The sequence below is a fragment of the Pseudochaenichthys georgianus genome, chromosome 7 (assembly GCF_902827115.2).
Source record: "Pseudochaenichthys georgianus chromosome 7, fPseGeo1.2, whole genome shotgun sequence".
Taxonomy (NCBI): domain Eukaryota; kingdom Metazoa; phylum Chordata; class Actinopteri; order Perciformes; family Channichthyidae; genus Pseudochaenichthys; species Pseudochaenichthys georgianus.
The window spans coordinates 14,247,813-14,266,303 of record NC_047509.1 but is presented as its reverse complement, the minus strand read 5'-3'; the positions used below and the strand labels follow the sequence as shown (position 1 = coordinate 14,266,303).

At 41.3% G+C, this 18,491-nt stretch overlaps 1 protein-coding gene across 1 annotated transcript; it reads right to left on the bottom strand.

Annotated features, from left to right (window-relative positions):
* Positions 1-1,078: 1,078 nt before the first annotated feature.
* eif2d (eukaryotic translation initiation factor 2D) lies at positions 1,079-17,240 on the bottom strand. Its single transcript, XM_034087156.2, has 15 exons — positions 16,984-17,240; positions 16,062-16,252; positions 15,897-15,980; positions 15,716-15,806; positions 15,528-15,635; positions 14,894-15,165; positions 14,481-14,598; positions 14,358-14,403; positions 14,159-14,265; positions 13,878-14,033; positions 12,900-12,989; positions 11,559-11,654; positions 2,440-2,560; positions 1,914-2,088; positions 1,079-1,689 (listed from the first exon to the last, which is right to left on the bottom strand). Exons 1-15 carry the CDS (start codon positions 17,037-17,039, stop codon positions 1,619-1,621), a joined length of 1,782 nt encoding a protein of 593 aa, XP_033943047.1. The 5' UTR covers positions 17,040-17,240; the 3' UTR covers positions 1,079-1,618.
* Between the last annotated feature and the right edge of the window lie 1,251 nt (positions 17,241-18,491).

The window sequence follows — 18,491 nt, the reverse complement described above, 5'->3', positions numbered from 1 at the left end:
AATAACTTAATTAACTACGTCTGAAAGCAGATGTCCAGGGCAAATAATTGCAAGTCTCTTCAGTGCACATGTCACAAAACGAGATGCATTGTGGGACATGTAGTCTATGGGAAACCTGCTTCTGTAAAGTGGCTTGTAACCGTATAAAAAGCGTATTATATTCTTTGCAAGCTCTTGAGGGGCCACATAAAATGAAGTCGCGGGCCGGATTTGGCCCCCGGGCCTTGAGTTTGAGACCCCTGATGTCAGGCCTATATTTTTCTAATTATTTTTGACTCTATACTACAGTGCTGCCATACAGGAGTCATTAATGCCCTCTCCCAAGTCACCTGGTCACAAAACTGTATTTTTCCTCACAAAATAACATTTTTTCAAAGAGGCATCAAACATCATCTAAAATTACTTCATTTATCGCAATCATTACTAATCACACCATTTTTTTTTAACACAAAAATATTGCCAAATCTACAATAGGTACAATTTCATTGGGGCGGTAAAGTATCATGGCTCAACAATCCGTAATTGCTGATATATTTTGAGGAAAATTAACTGTAAATAAAAAGTATTTGGGGTGCACGGAGTAAAAACAGCTTGTATTCTTTTGAGGCTGCATAAAGCAACTGCCATCTAAAAGCAGGGCAGCCGAAGCTAAAACAAAAAATAAGTAAAAGTCTGCACATTATTTTAAACACTTGCTCCAGGATTTCAAAAAGTGAGGGAAATATGCTTCCCCAATCCCCTGCTTAGACTATGGTTGTTCAGGATCTACACAATAAATACATCTGGATTGCATACAGGGAAAATATTGGCACTCTTCTCCCAACATCATCATCCAAAAAACCACTAACATGATAAAGACCTGGAAAGCCAATGTGCAGATGGAACACTAGCCTGGTCCCCACAGAGGCCTGACCTCAACATAAGCAGTATAATTGCACAGAGCCTTAGTTTATCTATCCATCAGAAAAAAGAAAAACAACTTTGATGTATGTTATGATGTTATGTAATATGTATGTTTGATGCCGTTGCCTTGCATTCTAAGAATAACAGCAGAAAAATCGCTTGGTTAAAACAGGTTTGTTACTTTTGTAATTTTTTATTTACATTTCTTTGTTGACTGCAGTGTTTTAAACAAAACAAAAGCTACAGATCTTGAAATGTGTTTGTAATTGGCCTACCAGCCCAGGTATAAACCACAGTTTGCATCAAGCTTTCACATGTTGTTGCCCATCTAGCCCTCACTTCCTGTCTGTCATCTCTCCACTGTCTGTGGATGTCTAAAAATGCCATCAAATGTCCAAAACAGTAAATGGGGTATAAACAATTGATTAGTTTAACTTAATGCTTATCTGATTATACTGATCTATTAACCTTGTAGAGGAGTTTTCTCCAGAAATTCTCAAATCACTTCACAGGGAAACAATGCTGGTGAGGTTTAATTGATCCTATCAGTACCCTTTCTCCAATATCTCTGGGAGCAAATAATAATCGCACAAAAGATTATAATAAACCAGCTTTACTAGCGGTTCATGAATAGCCAATAGTTGGTCGTTGTTATGTTGACATACAGTTAAGCAGCAATAAAGATAGTAGATGGTTAGTATAGCAAGTTGAAACGTTACTTCTTCTTTCCACCTTTCGGAGCTTTTTCTAGTCCATTAATGTACTTGCGAGGAATTTGATAATGATCTGAAATAGAACAAATACATATTAATAAAAAGTATTTGCATAAATAAAGCAATTTATTAAAAACTACTGAGTATTATATTAAAAAATTATGAAAGTCAAAAGTCAAAGTCAATCTCAAAATATGTCTGTACACACAGAAAGATCGAAGATGTTTCCCACAGTACCGAGGTCTAAAATAACATTAAAATACAAGAACACTCAATAATTACAAAAAAGTTTCAAACCTAGCAGCAAATTGCCAGCTTGATGAATCTGGTTGCCTTGGATCTGGACCAGGACTTTGTCCTTGGACCCGGGGATGGGTTGTAAAACAGAGCTGGCCTGAACTCTGTGCTGCAAAGCCGTGGCCACGACCGCAGGATCCAAACCGTAAACTTCCAGATTCTTTATCAAGGTCACCTATAGTAAGCATATGGAAACAATTAGAGCTAGAAAAATACATGGACATCAGTTTTCCGCATGTGTCAGCCAGTGACATGGATATTTTACAAATCACCCTTTTAAACTCTATTCTTGCTTTACTGTCATATACTATTTCATACCTGTTTTTCATTTATTCTCTTATTTTTTTATAACTATAATGATCATATAAACGTGTGCCTCAGAAATAATTGTTTACATTAATGGTGACCAAAACATTTGAGATAGCATTTCTCTAGACTCCCTTAGCTATCCTTCATCAGTTTTGGTAGACATAATCCCTGCTAATCTACAATTTAGAATTCAGGATATTTCAGTAAAGGTTGTAACCTTCTTATTGGAGCCTCGAGAAGACACAGCAATGTCTATGGGCTCGATGTGGCCCTTCTTCTGTATGGGTCTCTGTCCAGGGTACACAATTTGATAGCACTCCTGCATTCTTCCCAACGTCCTGTGAAAATGAGGAGGCATTGTTAAACCTACAGCAAAAGTTAGATGATGGAAAGATGGATAAATGGATGGACAGGGAAACCATTGAATTGGGTAGTGATGTACAGAAAATGATCACCAAAGACATAAGCTGTATTTTTACGTTGTATATTCACTTGCACATTGAGATCAACAATGTGAAGGTTTGCACAAAAAATGTCTCACAAAATTCTAATGTTTCAAAAAAGATAATTACTAAGCCACACGAGCAACAAGTAACAACCGTAATGTTAAAGGTGTTGCTAGATCAAATACAGATTGGGTTGGTTTTACTAAGAACAAAAATACACCTTGATCCGTGTTTTCTTCTTCATCACCAATTTCTGCTGCTGACCAATAACCGGAAAAACCTGTGGCAGCTCTTAGCACCCAAAAAGTCTTTTTTTCTTTGCATGCAATTATAGTGTTGCTTCAAACACGGCAACACCTTAATGGAGATGTATACATGGCATTTTCTACCTAAAATGTGAGTCTTAGTGTTGAAAAAAGCAATGCAAGGATGGCGTTTTCCTTTTTCCCTACCAGTGCCTCAAATTCCTACTGAGATTTAAATTGTTCCCATCAAAACTAGTTTCTAATTAAAGTCTTAGACAGTGGATGAAGTGGATTTTACTTAAGGCAATAGGAGAACAGAAAACATTACGGGATGTGTCCTCGTTTCTCAAATATGGCATCTTGTTTTTTCATAGCAGCGGTTACAAACCAGATGTTTTGATGGAAAGACTTCAGAGCAGCTGAATTATTGTTTGTAGATCAGATTTGGATTACATATTTGTATTAGGATGATTATTTCATCCTGCGTCCTGCAATAACGATGCTAAACCTCTCCCTCAGCCCACATTACAGTGTATTCTATGGAAGCAAACAAGAGACAGAAGTATTTGAATTTTATTAGACACCGAATTTATAGCATTGAAAATAATTACTTTGAAAATCATGTATCTGAAAGTTTTTGCTCCGAATTTACCTATGTGAAATAAAAATGTAAAAATTGAAATGAAAAAAATTTGAATGTTCAAATTCAGATCCTAACAATTCAAGTGAAAAAAATTCGATGTCCAAAATTGCGATGCAGCATCATCCGGGCTACTCAGACAGGATACGCAATCGAGTCCTAATGCAATCAAACCGACTTCTGGCCTATCAGAGCACGGCTTTGTCAGTCATGTGATCACAACAACCCGGGATGACGGAGAACAGTGGGGCTCGCCGCTCGGGTAAGTAGTCAGTTTGTGCTCTTTATTTTACAAGCAGTGAGGGCTCGACAGCATTTGTATCTTACATTAGCTAGCTAAATGAGTGAAGTAGCCTTGTGCCTTGCTGTTTGCAAGCTCCGTAGTTATCATTAATTGAAGTGAATCACAACGTTACCGTGTCCTTTTGTGTGTGTGTGTGTGTGTGTGTGTGTGTGTGTGTGTGTGTGTGTGTGGGTGGGGGTTGACGGTTTGCAAAGTAACGTAACGATCACTTCGGTTAGATAAGTCAAGTAGACCATGCTACACTATACAAAATACTCTCTTACAAAAGCCCTGCATTTAAACATGTTAATGTTACTTTAGTAAAAGTATGCTAGTATAATTAGGAAAGTATTAGACACAAGTTATACTATTATATTATAACATTTGTTTTATTGTTATTACCGATGCAAGAGTTGACTTAACTGTTGTAGTTGGAGCTCATTTTGAACAATGAGCTCCAACTAATTACTTTCATAATGGTTTAATGTGCTGATTATTTTCTACATTAATAGATGCAGGTCTGGTTTGTTCAAACTCTCAAAATAGTAGGACATGCTGTCATAATTACCCAGAGTCCGAAGTGACACCTTTACAATGTTAAAGCTGTTGATAAATGTAGTGATGTAAAAACTAAAATATTCAAGATAGTTTAGTGGAAAAGAGATAATGTTTTTAAAAAAATGTTACTAAAACAAAATCTCTTGTTTTGGACTGACAGTAATGATTCAAGAAATAGTAGATACATAAATACCTTTATATATACACAGTCTATCACTCACACACACACACACACACACACACACACACACACACACACACACACACACACACACACACACACACACACACACACACACACACACACACACACACACACACACACACACACACACACACACCACACACACACACACACACACACACACACACACACACACACACACACACACACACACACACACACACACACACACACACACACACACACACACACACACACACACACACACACACACACACACTTTTATTTCACTTATTATTGAGGTAGAATTGTCCGGGGCTACAGAAAAAGACATTCGGGGCAGGCCAAAATATTATTTTATCAACAATGTGGAATTTATTGGCTACATATTACACAGATTATGCACAGCGGGAGCAGCAATAAACGTTAAACGTCAAATAATAATTCAGACAGGGGAGCTCCGCACCCCCTGCCTGCCGCTAGGGGGTGCTGCAGCGCCCTCAGCACCCCCCTTCCCGCGCCCATGCATACCAAACATATTAAATTAAGAAATATGTACTATATAATGTGATCAATAATTATTTAAAACAAACTACGTATAACTACCACATTATAAATGAGTGAATGTAAAACTTAAGGAGTTTCAAAATAAAAGACCTTTGAAATATCTATTGTATGAGCTATCATCCCTCTGTTTTTAGATGAGAATAAAACAAAAACTGTCCAGTATCAAAGACTCATCTCACTCCAGGGTGATATCAGGACACCCCATCTAGTCACTCAGAAAAAATCAGGACATTCTGATGTACAGTTTCAAAATAAAATACCTTTGAACTCTCATATATGAGCTATCACCCCTCTGTGTTTAGATGAGAATAAAACAAAAACTGTCCAGTATCAAAGACTCATTTCACTTCAGGGTGATAGCAGGACATCCCATCTATTCACTTAGAAAAAATCAGGACATTCTGATGTAGAGTTTCAAAATAAAATACCTTTTAAGTCTCATATATGAGCTATCATCCCTCTGTGTTAAGATGAGAATAAATCAAAAACTGTCCAGTATCAAAGACTCATCTCACTCCAGGGTGATAGCAGGACACCCCATCTAGTCACTCAGAAGAAATAAGAATATTCTGATGTAGAGTTTCAAACTAAAAGACCTTTGAATTCTCAGATATGAGCTATAATCCCCCTGTTTTTAGATAAGAATAAAACAAAAAGTCTCCAGTATCGAAGACTCATTTCACCCCAGGCTGGTAGCAGGACACCCCATGTAGTTACTCAGAAAATATCAGGACAATATGATGTAGAGTTTCAAAATAAAAGACCTTTGAATTCTCAGATATTGGCTATAATCCCTCTGTTTTTAGATAAGAATAAAACAAAAAGGACAATCTGTTGTAGAGATGCACGATGCACGATGTAAGTACAATGTAGCAGATGGATCAAACAAAGTATGGTGCTGGGAGTTCTCATTCATAACACTCTGTTCGATGTCTCACTATGGGATGCGCCTCAACGCGTATGCAAACAGAAGCATCAATCTCATTACGCCAATCCTGATTGGCTGGTGATCTTGACGTCTACGTCAGGGAATCCACCCACCCTTTAAGTAGCTTGCGCTATGTCGCAGCGTCATTCAAACACCTCTTCTCGCTTCAGAGCACATCTCGAATATCAGTAGCCGGGCTAGCTTAACGGTCCACAGACTGAACCCAAGCTAACATTCGGTCGACGGGCGCTTGCCGGTTACTTTTTTGCTTTGCAGAAGAATTGAACAAATATTAACACACCAGTTAATATTGTAATCTGCCCCGCTGTTTTTTCTTTCGAAATGACGGTAAGGTTTGATTTTTTTCTTCAAACAGTAACATACCTGTTGCTAGTTTATCCCTCCGCGCAGACACCACGGTGAGCGGGGACGGACTCTTCTCTCCCTCACACCAGAGGAGACGGAGATAAGAAAGATATTAACACACCAGTTAATTATTATTTTTTTAAATCTACCCCGTCGTATTTTCCTTTCGGAATAACGATAAGGTTGGATTTTTTTTTCGGTAACATACCTGTTACTAGCTTGTCCCTCCGCGTCGACACCCCGGCAAAAGCGGATGGATCCTTCTCTCCCTCACACCAGAGGAGTCGGAGGCTCGGCTCGGAGGCTTAGGATCTCGGGCACGGACTCACACCAGGTCTGCTCGTCCTGCCTTGGGCTGGAACACGCCCAGGAAGCTATATCGATACCCCCGGTTCGCTTCACCATCAAGAGCCTCCGCCGACGGCTAGCGCACCAAGCTAGCCTGTCGGGACGGGACCCCTTCATGTCCGTTGATTCACCGGACGGCAATCGGGACATGGTGGCGACCGCCGCGGAGATTGAGCCCCGCGCTGTGTCAGGCTGAGGCTCAACAACGGCGGTGGCCGCGGAATCGGAGCCCCGCGCCGTGTCAGGATGGGGCCTGGTGGCGGAAAGAGCCGCGAGAGCGGAGCCCCGCGCTGTGTCAAGCTGGGGCTCCCAACTGGACCTCACCGTGGTTCCACCCGCGGAGGATGTCCTACAGCTGGATTATATGGAGGAGGATGAAGAGGATGCCTCTGAGTTCCTCTTATCTGACTCAGATGAGCACGAAGACGACATCTTCGTTTCATCTGCCCAGGCTGCCAAGCCGGAGGCGATGTCCGCTCCCCCGGGCGAAAGCACACCAGCTTCGCTCTGCCTCAGTATGGACTTGCAGGCCATGTGCCAACACGCTGCGTCCAGGCTGGACATCCCCTGGCCTTAAGTGGCCAAGGAGACCTCCAGATATGAGGGGAAGAACTTGCCCCAAGCAGCGAGGATGAGGAAGCAGCTTCTCCCAGTCTTTCCAGAGATGCTGGACGAGGTGTCGGTCTCGTGGAGAGACCGCCCTTTCAGCAACAAGGCCCCAATTCAGGGTGCCTCCTCTTTGGACTGTGTCGGCATGGAGAAGCTTGGCCTGCTCCGCATGCCGCCCATGGAACCGCTGGTGGCAGCCCACCTCCAACCGCGGCTGGCTTCGGCACCGAGCAGGAACCCCACGCTACCGGCAAAGGCACACCGCTTCCAGTCAGCAATGACCGAACGAGCCTATAAAGCCGCAGCTTTGTCCGCCAGGGCGCTCAACGTCTCCTCGCTGCTGACCGCCTACCAGGCGGAGCTCTGCGAGCACATGACGATCAAACCTGAGCCTGCCGTGTGGGACAGAATCGCAGCGATCATGGACATTTGCCTCTATGTGCAGCGCTGTGCAGTCCAAGCCACGGGCAAAGCACTGTAGATAATGGTGGTACAGGAGAGAGCCAGGTGGCTTACCCTGACGAACCTTCCAGACCGGGAAAAAGAGGACTTCTTGGACATGCCTATTGTTCCCGAGGGCATATGTGGCTCTGCTCTAGCTTCGATGCAGCAGCGGTGTGAATCCAAAAAGAAGGAGGATGAGGCTCTCCAGCTTTGTCTTCCCCGAAGGGTCCAGCCGCCGCCTTCAACAGCCCCGCGGCAGTCCTTCGCTCAGGCTGCCTCACGTCCTGCCCATTTCAAGATCCCAAAACAGCAGAGGCCACAGCCCGCCCCGGGTCTCCAGCCCAGACACGAGGCGAGGACGAGCTGGCCAAGAAAGTCTCCGGTTCCGGCAGCAGCCGCTCAGGCACAGCCGGCCCAGACTTTCAGCCACCAGGCGAGGAAGAAGAAGAGGGCGGCCTGACAGCCTCCTCTCCTCTCCTCGATAAAGAAGCTGGAAGTTCCCTGCTCTCCAGCTCCAGAACACGTTCCAGTGTGTTTCCGGGGTGCAAACATGCCCCCATCTTCCCGCCGCCTCGAGTGATGTCAGAACGTCATCCTCAAGTTCGCGCCATGAGGGAAATGGACTTAACATCAACGACAGCAAGCTCCGCTGCTCGTTTAAGTCACAAACACATGTCATCACTATTGTCTTTTAATAAATAATGTTCCACTGTCGTTTCCAGGCTTAAAGCCAAGGGCGCAGTCAATACAAATTAAAAGAAAGACAATTAAAAACAATAAACAGTCTGACGTCTACCCCCCTTCTAAGAGTGGCTGCTACCTCTCTCAGAAGGCAGACGATGGACGGGGCTGTGAAGGCATCACCGCCACGCGCATGCACAGTGTCGACCGGGGTTGTCAACCTGGGGTACCACCGTGTTCAGACACTAGAGGGCCCCATAACACAACAAATAAAGACACAGAGGGCAGACGACAGGGATGTGACATCTCCACTCGCTTTGAGAAGCGAAAAGTGGAGGATGCTCACAGATTCTGCTTGGGTTTTCAAGACAATAACACAGGGTTACAGACTCCAATTCGCTGTCACCCCCCCTCACTTTTCGGGCATTCTGCATTCGCAAGACCGGGGAGAGTCGGCCCATATTCTAGAGCAAGAGATCCTCTCGCTACTAGACAAGAAGGCTATATCTATAATACCCTCCGAACAGAGTCAGAGCGGCTTTTATTCCAAGTATTTCCTCATTCCCAAACGGGGAGGGAACGGGATTCGGCCTATACTAGATTTGAGGGCTCTGAACAAATATCTCAAAAGATACAAATTCAGAATGCTCACTCACACATCTCTGTTGCGTTTCGTGCGCCAAAACGATTGGTTCACATCAATCGACCTGAAAGACGCGTATTTCCACATCCCAGTATATTATCCACACAGGAAATATCTGAGGTTCGCCTTTCAGGGTTTCTGTTACGAGTACAGAGTACTTCCCTTCGGTCTGTCTCTCAGCCCACGAGTGTTTGTATGGTGTACGGACCCGCGATAGCCCCGTTAAGACAACAGGGTATTCGCCTGGCAACTTATCTGGACGATTGGCTCCTTCTTGAGGTCGAAGCAGGAGGCTATTACGCAGACGAATGTCCTCGTAAAACACCTGCTCGACCTGGGTTTCGTAATAAACACAGAAAAGAGCATGTTGTCTCCAGCCCAGACTGTACTCTTCCTGGGCCTACGCCTGAATTCGGTGCCCTTTACAGCCCGCTTGTCAGCAGAGAGAGTGAAAGCCTTCAGGGCTTGCCTCGCTCATTTCCAGCCACGCAAATATGTTCTCTTCAGATCATGTCTGCGGTTGCTGGGGCTCATGGCGTCAGCCATCCTGGTGGTACGACTGGGACGCTTACACATGAGGGAGTTTCAGCGCTGGGTAGCTGCCCTCAGACTGGACCCTGTGCGTCATGGCGCACGGAGAGTGATGGTCACTATGAAATGCATAATGGCACTGCGCCACTGGCTGCACCCGACTTTTCTAGTACGGGGCGTGCCTATGGGTGCTGTCCTATCGCGGAAGGTGGTCACCACAGATGCATGTCTGACGGGCTGGGGGGGTATATACGAAGGTCGACCTGTGAGGGGTCTCTGGAGCAGAGACCTCCAACGGTCACACATAAATTATCTGGAGCTTTTAGCGGTGTTCCTCACCCTGAAACGCTTTCTGCCTTTTCTCAGAGGACATCATGTCCTCGTGAGGACAGACAACACAACCACAATATCGTATATAAACCGCCAAGGGGGTTTGCGTTCTCTCCAGTTACACATGCTGGCACGCAAACTGATCTTATGGAGCTGCGGACGTCTCCTCTCTCTGAGAGCGACGCACGTACCAGGAGTGATGAACCTCGGGGCAGATCTGCTGTCCAGAGGTGCACCACCATATGCAGACTGGACTCTACATCCAATAATTGTGAGTCAGCTGTGGGTGCGTTACGGCCGGGCCGCGGTGGATCTGTTCACATCAAATTCTTTTATTTTGATCAGAATGTCCTGATTTTTTCTAAGTGACTAGATGGGATGTCCTGCTATCACCCTGAAGTGAAATGAGTCTTTGATACTGGACAGTTTTTGTTTTATTCTCATCTAAACACAGAGGGATGATAGCTCATATATGAGACTTCAAAGGTCTTTTATTTTGAAACTCTACATCAGAATGTCCTGATTTTTTTCTGAGTGACTAGATGGGGTGTCCTGATATCACCCTGGAGTGAGATGAGTCTTTGATACTGGACAGTTTTTGTTTTATTCTCATCTAAAAACAGAGGGATGATAGCTCATACAATAGATATTTCATATTTTATTTTGAAACACCTTAAGTTTTACATTCACTCATTTATAATGTGGTAGTTATACGTAGTTTGTTTTAAATAATTATTGATCACATTATATAGTACATATTTCTTAATTTAATATGTTTGGTATGTTATTTTGGTGTATATGTTATTGACCGAGTAAGTGCTTTTATTTTGAAGGCAGTGTTTCCAGGACTCTAACGTAATGCATAGGATATTCGCGCACCGCAATATCACGTGCGGGCTGGCTTGACTAGGTTTTCCCGAAAGGAGGCTGGCTTGACCGCAGTGCTTCACCGCACTGTCCCGGGGTTCGTTGCTTGGCTCTGATAGGCCAGAAGTCGGTTTGATTGCATTCGGGCTCGATTGCTTATCCTGTCTGAGTAGCCCGGATGATGCTGCATCGCAATTTTTTACGTAAAATTGTATACATTTGACATTTTGAATTTTTTGACATCGAATTTTAAACACCAAAATATTTTTTTCACTTGAATTTTTGGGATCTGAATTGGAACATTCAAATTTTTTTAACTTGAATTTTTACATTTTTATTTCACATAGGTAAATTCGGAGCAAAAAAAATTCAGATACATAATTTTTAAAGTAATTATTTTCAATGCTATAAATTTGGTGTCTGATAAAATTCAAATACTTCTGTCTCTTGTTTGCTTCCATAGTATTCACATGTTCGTAGAAAGGATCAATGGATTTATTTGTATTGATAAATTGTTAATCTATACAAATCCACATTATAGGTATGTATACAGTCCTATATACAAGACTTTAAGCATGTGCGATAAAACTCATGAGACAACAACAATTGGTGTTTTAGATTGCAAAAAATACCTAAAAAACTGACAGATATAAAATGATTAATCACCTGCTAAAAAGGTCATCCCACTTTAGGGAGCCGATCTCCTGGTATTCCGATCTCTCCAGCAAGCAGTCACACAGAATAGGGTCTACAGTCACGTAGCTGTTAAGATGGGAGAAAACATAAAACAAAAAAAACATTGGCTTGATGGCACTTGACAAGAAATGCTCTGCCTTGTAAAAGGGATAGTTCCAGTCTAATGGAGCGGGGTTGTGTGAGGTACTCATCTATATTATTTCAGTAGATTATGGTTGGAACCAACCTGGTTTGAAAAAGCAGGTAGGAGTACCTACAATGAAACTAACAACTGCTGTGTACAGATTTAGGACCAACAACATTTAAGCCACCTAAAAAAAGGCTCACCTGAAAAAAATAATATGTTTTAGTGTATGTATACCATATTTACTTTATTTTTGCCTTTTCCAATGAGCAACTGAAGGCGTTATATCCGTTGATGCTCTTTAAAGCCACCAGACTCCATTGATACCATGCATAACAAGAGTTGCTGGTGTACCGCTGACTCAATCAGTTAGTTAGTTAGTTATTGTATGACATTGGGTAATCCAAACAAACTTCTACAACACTTAACTCACACGATAACAACAAGTAATATACCAAACATAAAGCGGTGACCTCCTGTGTTCTGTGAAGAGTCTGGGGGCTTTACATTAACATAAATAACAGCTTCTGTTCCTGGTCAGAAATAGCAGAGTAAAGGCAAGGTAAAGATTAGAAATATTAAAAATATATTATACATCTCTATTCCTTGTTTTAGGTAGTTAAAATATGTTTAGCTGTTCCCCCCTGCCTCAGTACATTGCTTTTCTTCTGTGCGGTAACTCCCGTCTGCCTCTCAAACAGAGGGGCATGCAAACCGCAGAATACTGAAGGTTGTACATTGACTACAGTTAGGTACCTCATAAAACTTCAAAACATCTAAACGATCCCTTTAAGCTATGCCAGTTGCATGGCAGCTTTTATTAAATGTTCTCCCTCTGATGATCAATTTGTTTCGGAAGATGCACAATTTCCACTCCCTGAAAAGGGAAACATGAGATGTCTCTACTTCATCCAGTCACATTTTAGTTCATTATGATAACATCACATGCTAAGCTTTATATTAGCTCAGTGGCCATAGATGCTGCCTTTTTAGCATTGCAAAAAGTATTAACTAGGAGAGCTGGTACAGTTTTTATGTTTCAAACTCAAACTACCCTTAAAGTCAGCTAACTAGCACAAAGTTTGGTTGTGAGGTCAATTAACATATCCTTATGATTTATGAAGACAAACATTAAATGGTACCAAATCATAGCTTTACGAGATGTTCTGAAATCTGTTCTTACTTACTTCTTATTATTTTCATCCACCAGTTCATTTTTCTTAACATACTCTGTGACAAGATGTTTCACTTCAGCAGGCTGCAGTATTGTTCCTTTCCTGTCAGGACATTAACACATATAAGTACAAGAGTAAATGTGCACATGTAAGTAATGTAATATTGTTTTAAGCTTAGAGACTTAATAAAAACTGTTGTCATGCTTCTGCCTTTTATTCCAATTCAAAACAATGACACAGTTAACCAAAACAGATCCTTTACTTTATTTTTGTCAACGTGTATTACTATAGGGAGAAGCAGCATATACCACAGAAGTTAGAATGATACAAAGAGATAGCACGCCTGCTATATACCACTAAAAAAACACTCTTCCCGTAATAAAACTTAAAACAAATGAATAAATTACAACTACTACTCCTCCGTTGTTTTGAAAATACAGATCATATGAATATTAAAATATGTTTAATTACAAACGTTTTAACAATTAGTGAATGAATTGTTGGATTCATTCAATATAGCTGCTTGAGCATGCTGGTTTAAGACACTAGCATAGAAAAGAGCCATTGTTAAGGTTACACGTGCGCTTATGTACTTTCTTTGCTCAATATGCAATCATGTTTCAGAGTTGCCAAAACACTACAGCTATCAGTGAAGGATGATGATGATGATTCATGAGTGTCTTACAAGAGGATTTACTGATAAGGAGAACACAATTTAGTGTCTTTTGGGAGTAGTAAATAATGGTCTAAGATTAAGTATCCTATGTCATGAGAAAACTGTCTTATCCTCTCACGGGGAGGTCAGCTACAGAACAAACCTCCTGGAGTGGCTAGGGATTCAGTGTTATATCAGTGTTATATCCAAGTGAACATCAAATGGATGCAAGCTAGCTGATATACTAACTTCAGCTCTCCCTGCTGACGCCCTGCTGCCCTAACCATGCAAACATGTTGATGCATAAAGTAACCGGGTTAGGAAAACAAACACACCTCTTCTGTACATCGTGAAACAGAGGCTCCAGTCGAGAGGACACAGAGTACATAGTTGTGATCTCAGGAGGATGGTACAGAGATTTTCCTTCCCCTTCATCCTGCACCGGAGCCACCTCCCCTTCTGTCTCTTCGGGAACATGGAAGGAACGCAGTCTATAAAGTGTTAAAATTAAGAAAAAAAGAAAAAGAAAAAAGGGCTAGTCAGTCTGAATGTAGGCGGGCTGCAAGTTTGAATCTTCACCAATAATTTCTATAAGTTGGGACAGGGTTTGGCTCACTGTCGATTTTTCCAGTCGACCTCTACAATGCTCTCCACACCCTTTGTCAGTTCTTTCATTCGCACAAGGTTATGCTGCTTCTGCATGGCCTGTAGAAACTTGGACAGCTGCAAGGAATAATCATTAAATAAATGCATACAGAGTTATAAATGAGTGTATTTTTATGTGTAAATTGTCACAGTCTAGACATTTAATATACCTTTTTGTAGCTGGATTTCTTGATATCAATTTGCTTTCCGCTTGGGCTGAAATAATACAATATGTTCTCAGTACTGAATTTAAATCCTTCTCAACATGTCTTGAAACATTAATTGTACTTTACCAGCAGGCGAACATGTGGTTCCGGAGAAATGTACTGGTCAGCAGGGGGAGCTCTGACTTCTTCACCTTGCTCTTGAGAGCATGGAGAAAACACTGCAACAGCAGGGCATCCATTGTCTCTGTGAAATCAGGGCATGACCTGGGTCACATCCTCTTCTCTGTGAACAGGCTCCAATTTTGCCAATCAGATTTTTCCCACAGTTTTATCAACAAAACGCACCCATATGGGCTCTAAATTAATTCAATGAGCAAGCTCTCATGCCTGCCCTGCAATCATTTAGTAGTGAATGTCTACATTTAATTTGATCAGGGATAAATGCTACCAGGACTGAGTTAAGTACTTCAATAACTTGACATAGTTGTTATTTTAAATACATTGTAACACATATGGTGGGCGTGTAACTAATTTGGTACCTTGTGGCATTTTCTGGTCATCCTGGTTACCATCCTCTTCCTCATTGTCCCCTTTCTCTTCCTCCTGCTCAGCCAGACTTAGTGCGTCAACACCAGAGCAGGCTTGATCTGTGACCGTTTCACCGGGACATTGCTCTTCCTCCACACATTTTTCCACCACCTCCTCTTCCTCCATTTCCATCTCATTAACCTCATATTCCTCTTCGTACTCCTCTTGTCCGTCACACTCTGCATTTGGTAAAGAAGGAGGACCTGACTTATCTCCAAAAGCCCTAAAAGGGGGAAAAGAAACATGTGCAAAGTTTAGGGTTTCATAATGAATCAAAAAACTGTGATCATAATTGGAAAAAGCTGTATTGAGATGATTTATTTTAAAAGAGGTACTGAGCATTAAATCAAAAATAAATAACTGGAAAATATGTATCAATAATACTGTGATATAAATAATAAAGGAACTGATGATAAATTGGAAAACATGCTCATCAGACTTCTTGCAGGGAGAACAAGATGAGAAGATTGATTTCACTCTTTGACATTAGAAGCAGTCAATCTAACTTTTCATCCAACGCCCTTTAAACCAGAACCTGCTCAAAAAGACATTATTGCAATCTCCAGAAAGATGGATATTACTCACCAGAGATGATCCATGTACGTGTGCAGAACACACACTCCTCTTCCTTTCATGCCCAAACTGTGCATCTCTCCTGTGGAAACTGCAGCCGTGCCAACTGCAACAGGAGCTCTGAAATCAGCCAGGAGTGTCATACATAAATCTGTGATGAACGTGCAAGATATCTTTCCAAACATTTTATAATAACTTACCTATTGTTAACTAATGTAACAGAACAGTAGTCGCCAAGTTTCACATCGGGGAGACCACTTGAAGGCACCACCACACCCGGCAGCATGAGATCTTTGGGGAACGACATTATTTGTTACTTGATATCAATCTAAATGTAAAGTATTACACATATTTCCGGGTCTTGATCGTAAAAATGTATACCTGCCCCTCCAACCATCTTCTGCAGCACAGGAGGCCATGTCATGAATGTTGGCAGGAGAGCAGGGTAGCGCCAAAGAACATATACTGAAAACATAATATGACAACACACAGTTTAAATAAGTTACTAAAAATAATTTATATGTAACTTAACAGCTAGCTTATTACCTGTAGGATAAAGGCGTTTCTCCAGTTCAAAGAAAAGTGGATTTTTGTGAAGAACATAAAGGGTCACAGCATCTCCCTTATGTGCATACATCTTCACTACATTTAATTCCTCTTTGTTGGGAACCAGCTCAGACAGCTCATCAGCAGACAATGAAGGAAAGGCTGTAGACAGGTCAGCTTTCAGCTTTCTCCTAAAAGGTAAAGACAAATGTCTCAGTCAATGGGTAACATCATACAAGCAAAAACCACTGCTACAGATATATACTAGATAAATGCAGCAGGTTGAATATTTTTTATTTTAAAAAAGTGTCTTGCAATATTTATATTTAACCGAACACGACACACATTTAACAGGCAGAAATAATTGTTTGCATGCCATGTACTGTATGTGTATTTTCTTAAATTGCAACCCCAATATTGTCAAGGAATAAGCTGCCAACACTCACAAGCATAATTTCCCTACATGTGATTGATTTTGCTAACTTATAACTGAACTTATGAGGCGATATACCTCTAGTGAGTTGCCCAGCCCTTCGTATATTCTTCTGTATGTGGCCCTCAGTGAAAAAAGTGTGGACACCCCTGGTGTAATGCATGAACAAGAAATACCAGTATACTATTTGTACACTCAGTATCTGGCATTCAATGGTAATTCACAACAGCTAAAATTAGCTCACTGAGAAAGTTATATACTCCTGGGGTCTTGATGCTTCCAGAGGGGAACATGTTACTTAACATTAAGAAACATTCTGATTCACGACAAGTGAGGTCTAATATCTGGGCAGGTCTCTGAAAGGCTTAAAGTTGAGCTTGAGTAATTATAAACAAACCACTAAATACATAAAATAGAAATAAACGGTATCATGTAATACATGGAGAGAAGCACAGCAATAGTTTTGAGTTGACAGCAGTTCTTACTCACCTGTCTGATCCTTTGATTGCTGTATTGGATTTGACACGGATTGGTCTGGCAAACATCTTCTCAGATAATAAACAACTTCTGTGACAAATTCAGGATGTTTGCCTCCAAAATAATATAAATGTTCATTACATCAGGGCACACATTCTCAAACAACGTCTAATTATTGGCGAAATAGCCTAATAATTGTGTATTTTGGGCTTTACAGTACTCAGATATTCCTCGTTGGGTACGATGGTCCGACACATATTTATGTCCGACGTGAAACTGTACCGCGGCAGATCTAGGGAAACGTTAGTTCCGCAGTGCGAAATAAGCACATGGATGTATGAAAATTAAATGATGATAATGTATTATATTTAGACCCGTCAGTAATAACTTGAGAAGGGTGCATACGCTAGGAAAACTTTAAATTCACACTCGGAGTTGCCTACTTCAAATTGCTAATCCAATTGATCCATCATTTAGGAACCAGCAAGCAAAGAGATAAATGAATGACAATGTGTATTGACCCTCATAACCCTGTTCGTGTTTATGTTCATACTGTATGTTATAGCACGTTTGAAGGTCAGTGTGGCCTGCCTCTGTATTATCCACACATATGTAAGTTTGATTTGTGACTTCACTGTTAACTAAGGCTTACAGATAATATTGTATTATCTATGTGAAAAGCTGAATAAAAAAAGAATTTCAAAAAAAGAAAATGTATATTGTATTTAGATTCAAACCAGTCTTTAAACCCCACAAAACACCAAAACAGACAATAATTATTCTATAACGTATAGTAATATTTCTGGTCTATACTGGTTGTGTATCATGGTTCTCAATCCGATATTCAGAACAATAACATGATTGTAATACTTGCTATGTGAAAATGAAGTGTAATAACCTCCTGTTGGTAATCCGCATTAACACCAGCCACTGCCTGAATTGTGTTGCTCCTAGAGTATTGTTATGGTTATATTGGCCTCTGAGCAATGCAAAGGTTGCGAAAGAAAGCACAGCATTCCTAAGGTTTTGCACTCAGGGGTGCAAAGTCTTGGGTTGGCAGGTGTGAGTGGGCGGCAATCTGTCATTTAAATGCTATCTGCAGCCAAAATCTACACACTGTACTTTTAATAATTGTTGATCTCCCGGATATTGGCAAATCCATTATCATCCCCAATGGAAAGCAAAGTTTCTTTCAACGGCACCAACTCACACAAGCCAAAAGATGTTCCTAGTTATTGCACACATTTCTGGATATCTAAATTGGTTATATGCAGCAGTGGACTACATTGATAATGGTATGTTGCATTCAAGATTTGAATAATTGATTTTACAAACTGAAAATGCACACCTCGTTTGCAAGCCCTCAACATAGAGCATCAATTGTGTTGAAGCACCTTCTCTTAAAATAATAGTATGCTTTTGTTAAGAAATGAATGATATGCACTCTGTTACAGTTGAAACTGAGTCCACAGAAATAAATAACCATTTTAACACTCTCTTGGCTTCAACATGGCTTGGGT

Bases quoted from the DNA above. Each gene is read 5' to 3' on its own strand.
- eif2d (XM_034087156.2), bottom strand. From the start codon at position 17,039: ATGTTTGCCAGACCAATCCGTGTCAAATCCAATACAGCAATCAAAGGA. The intron at 14,266-14,357 runs GTATATTAAATG...TATTCCTTGCAG, and splicing joins AGAAATCCAGCTACAAAAAG to CTGTCCAAGTTTCTACAGGC. The intron at 2,561-11,558 runs GTGATTAATCAT...TCATTTTCACAG, and splicing joins TGGGATGACCTTTTTAGCAG to GACGTTGGGAAGAATGCAGG.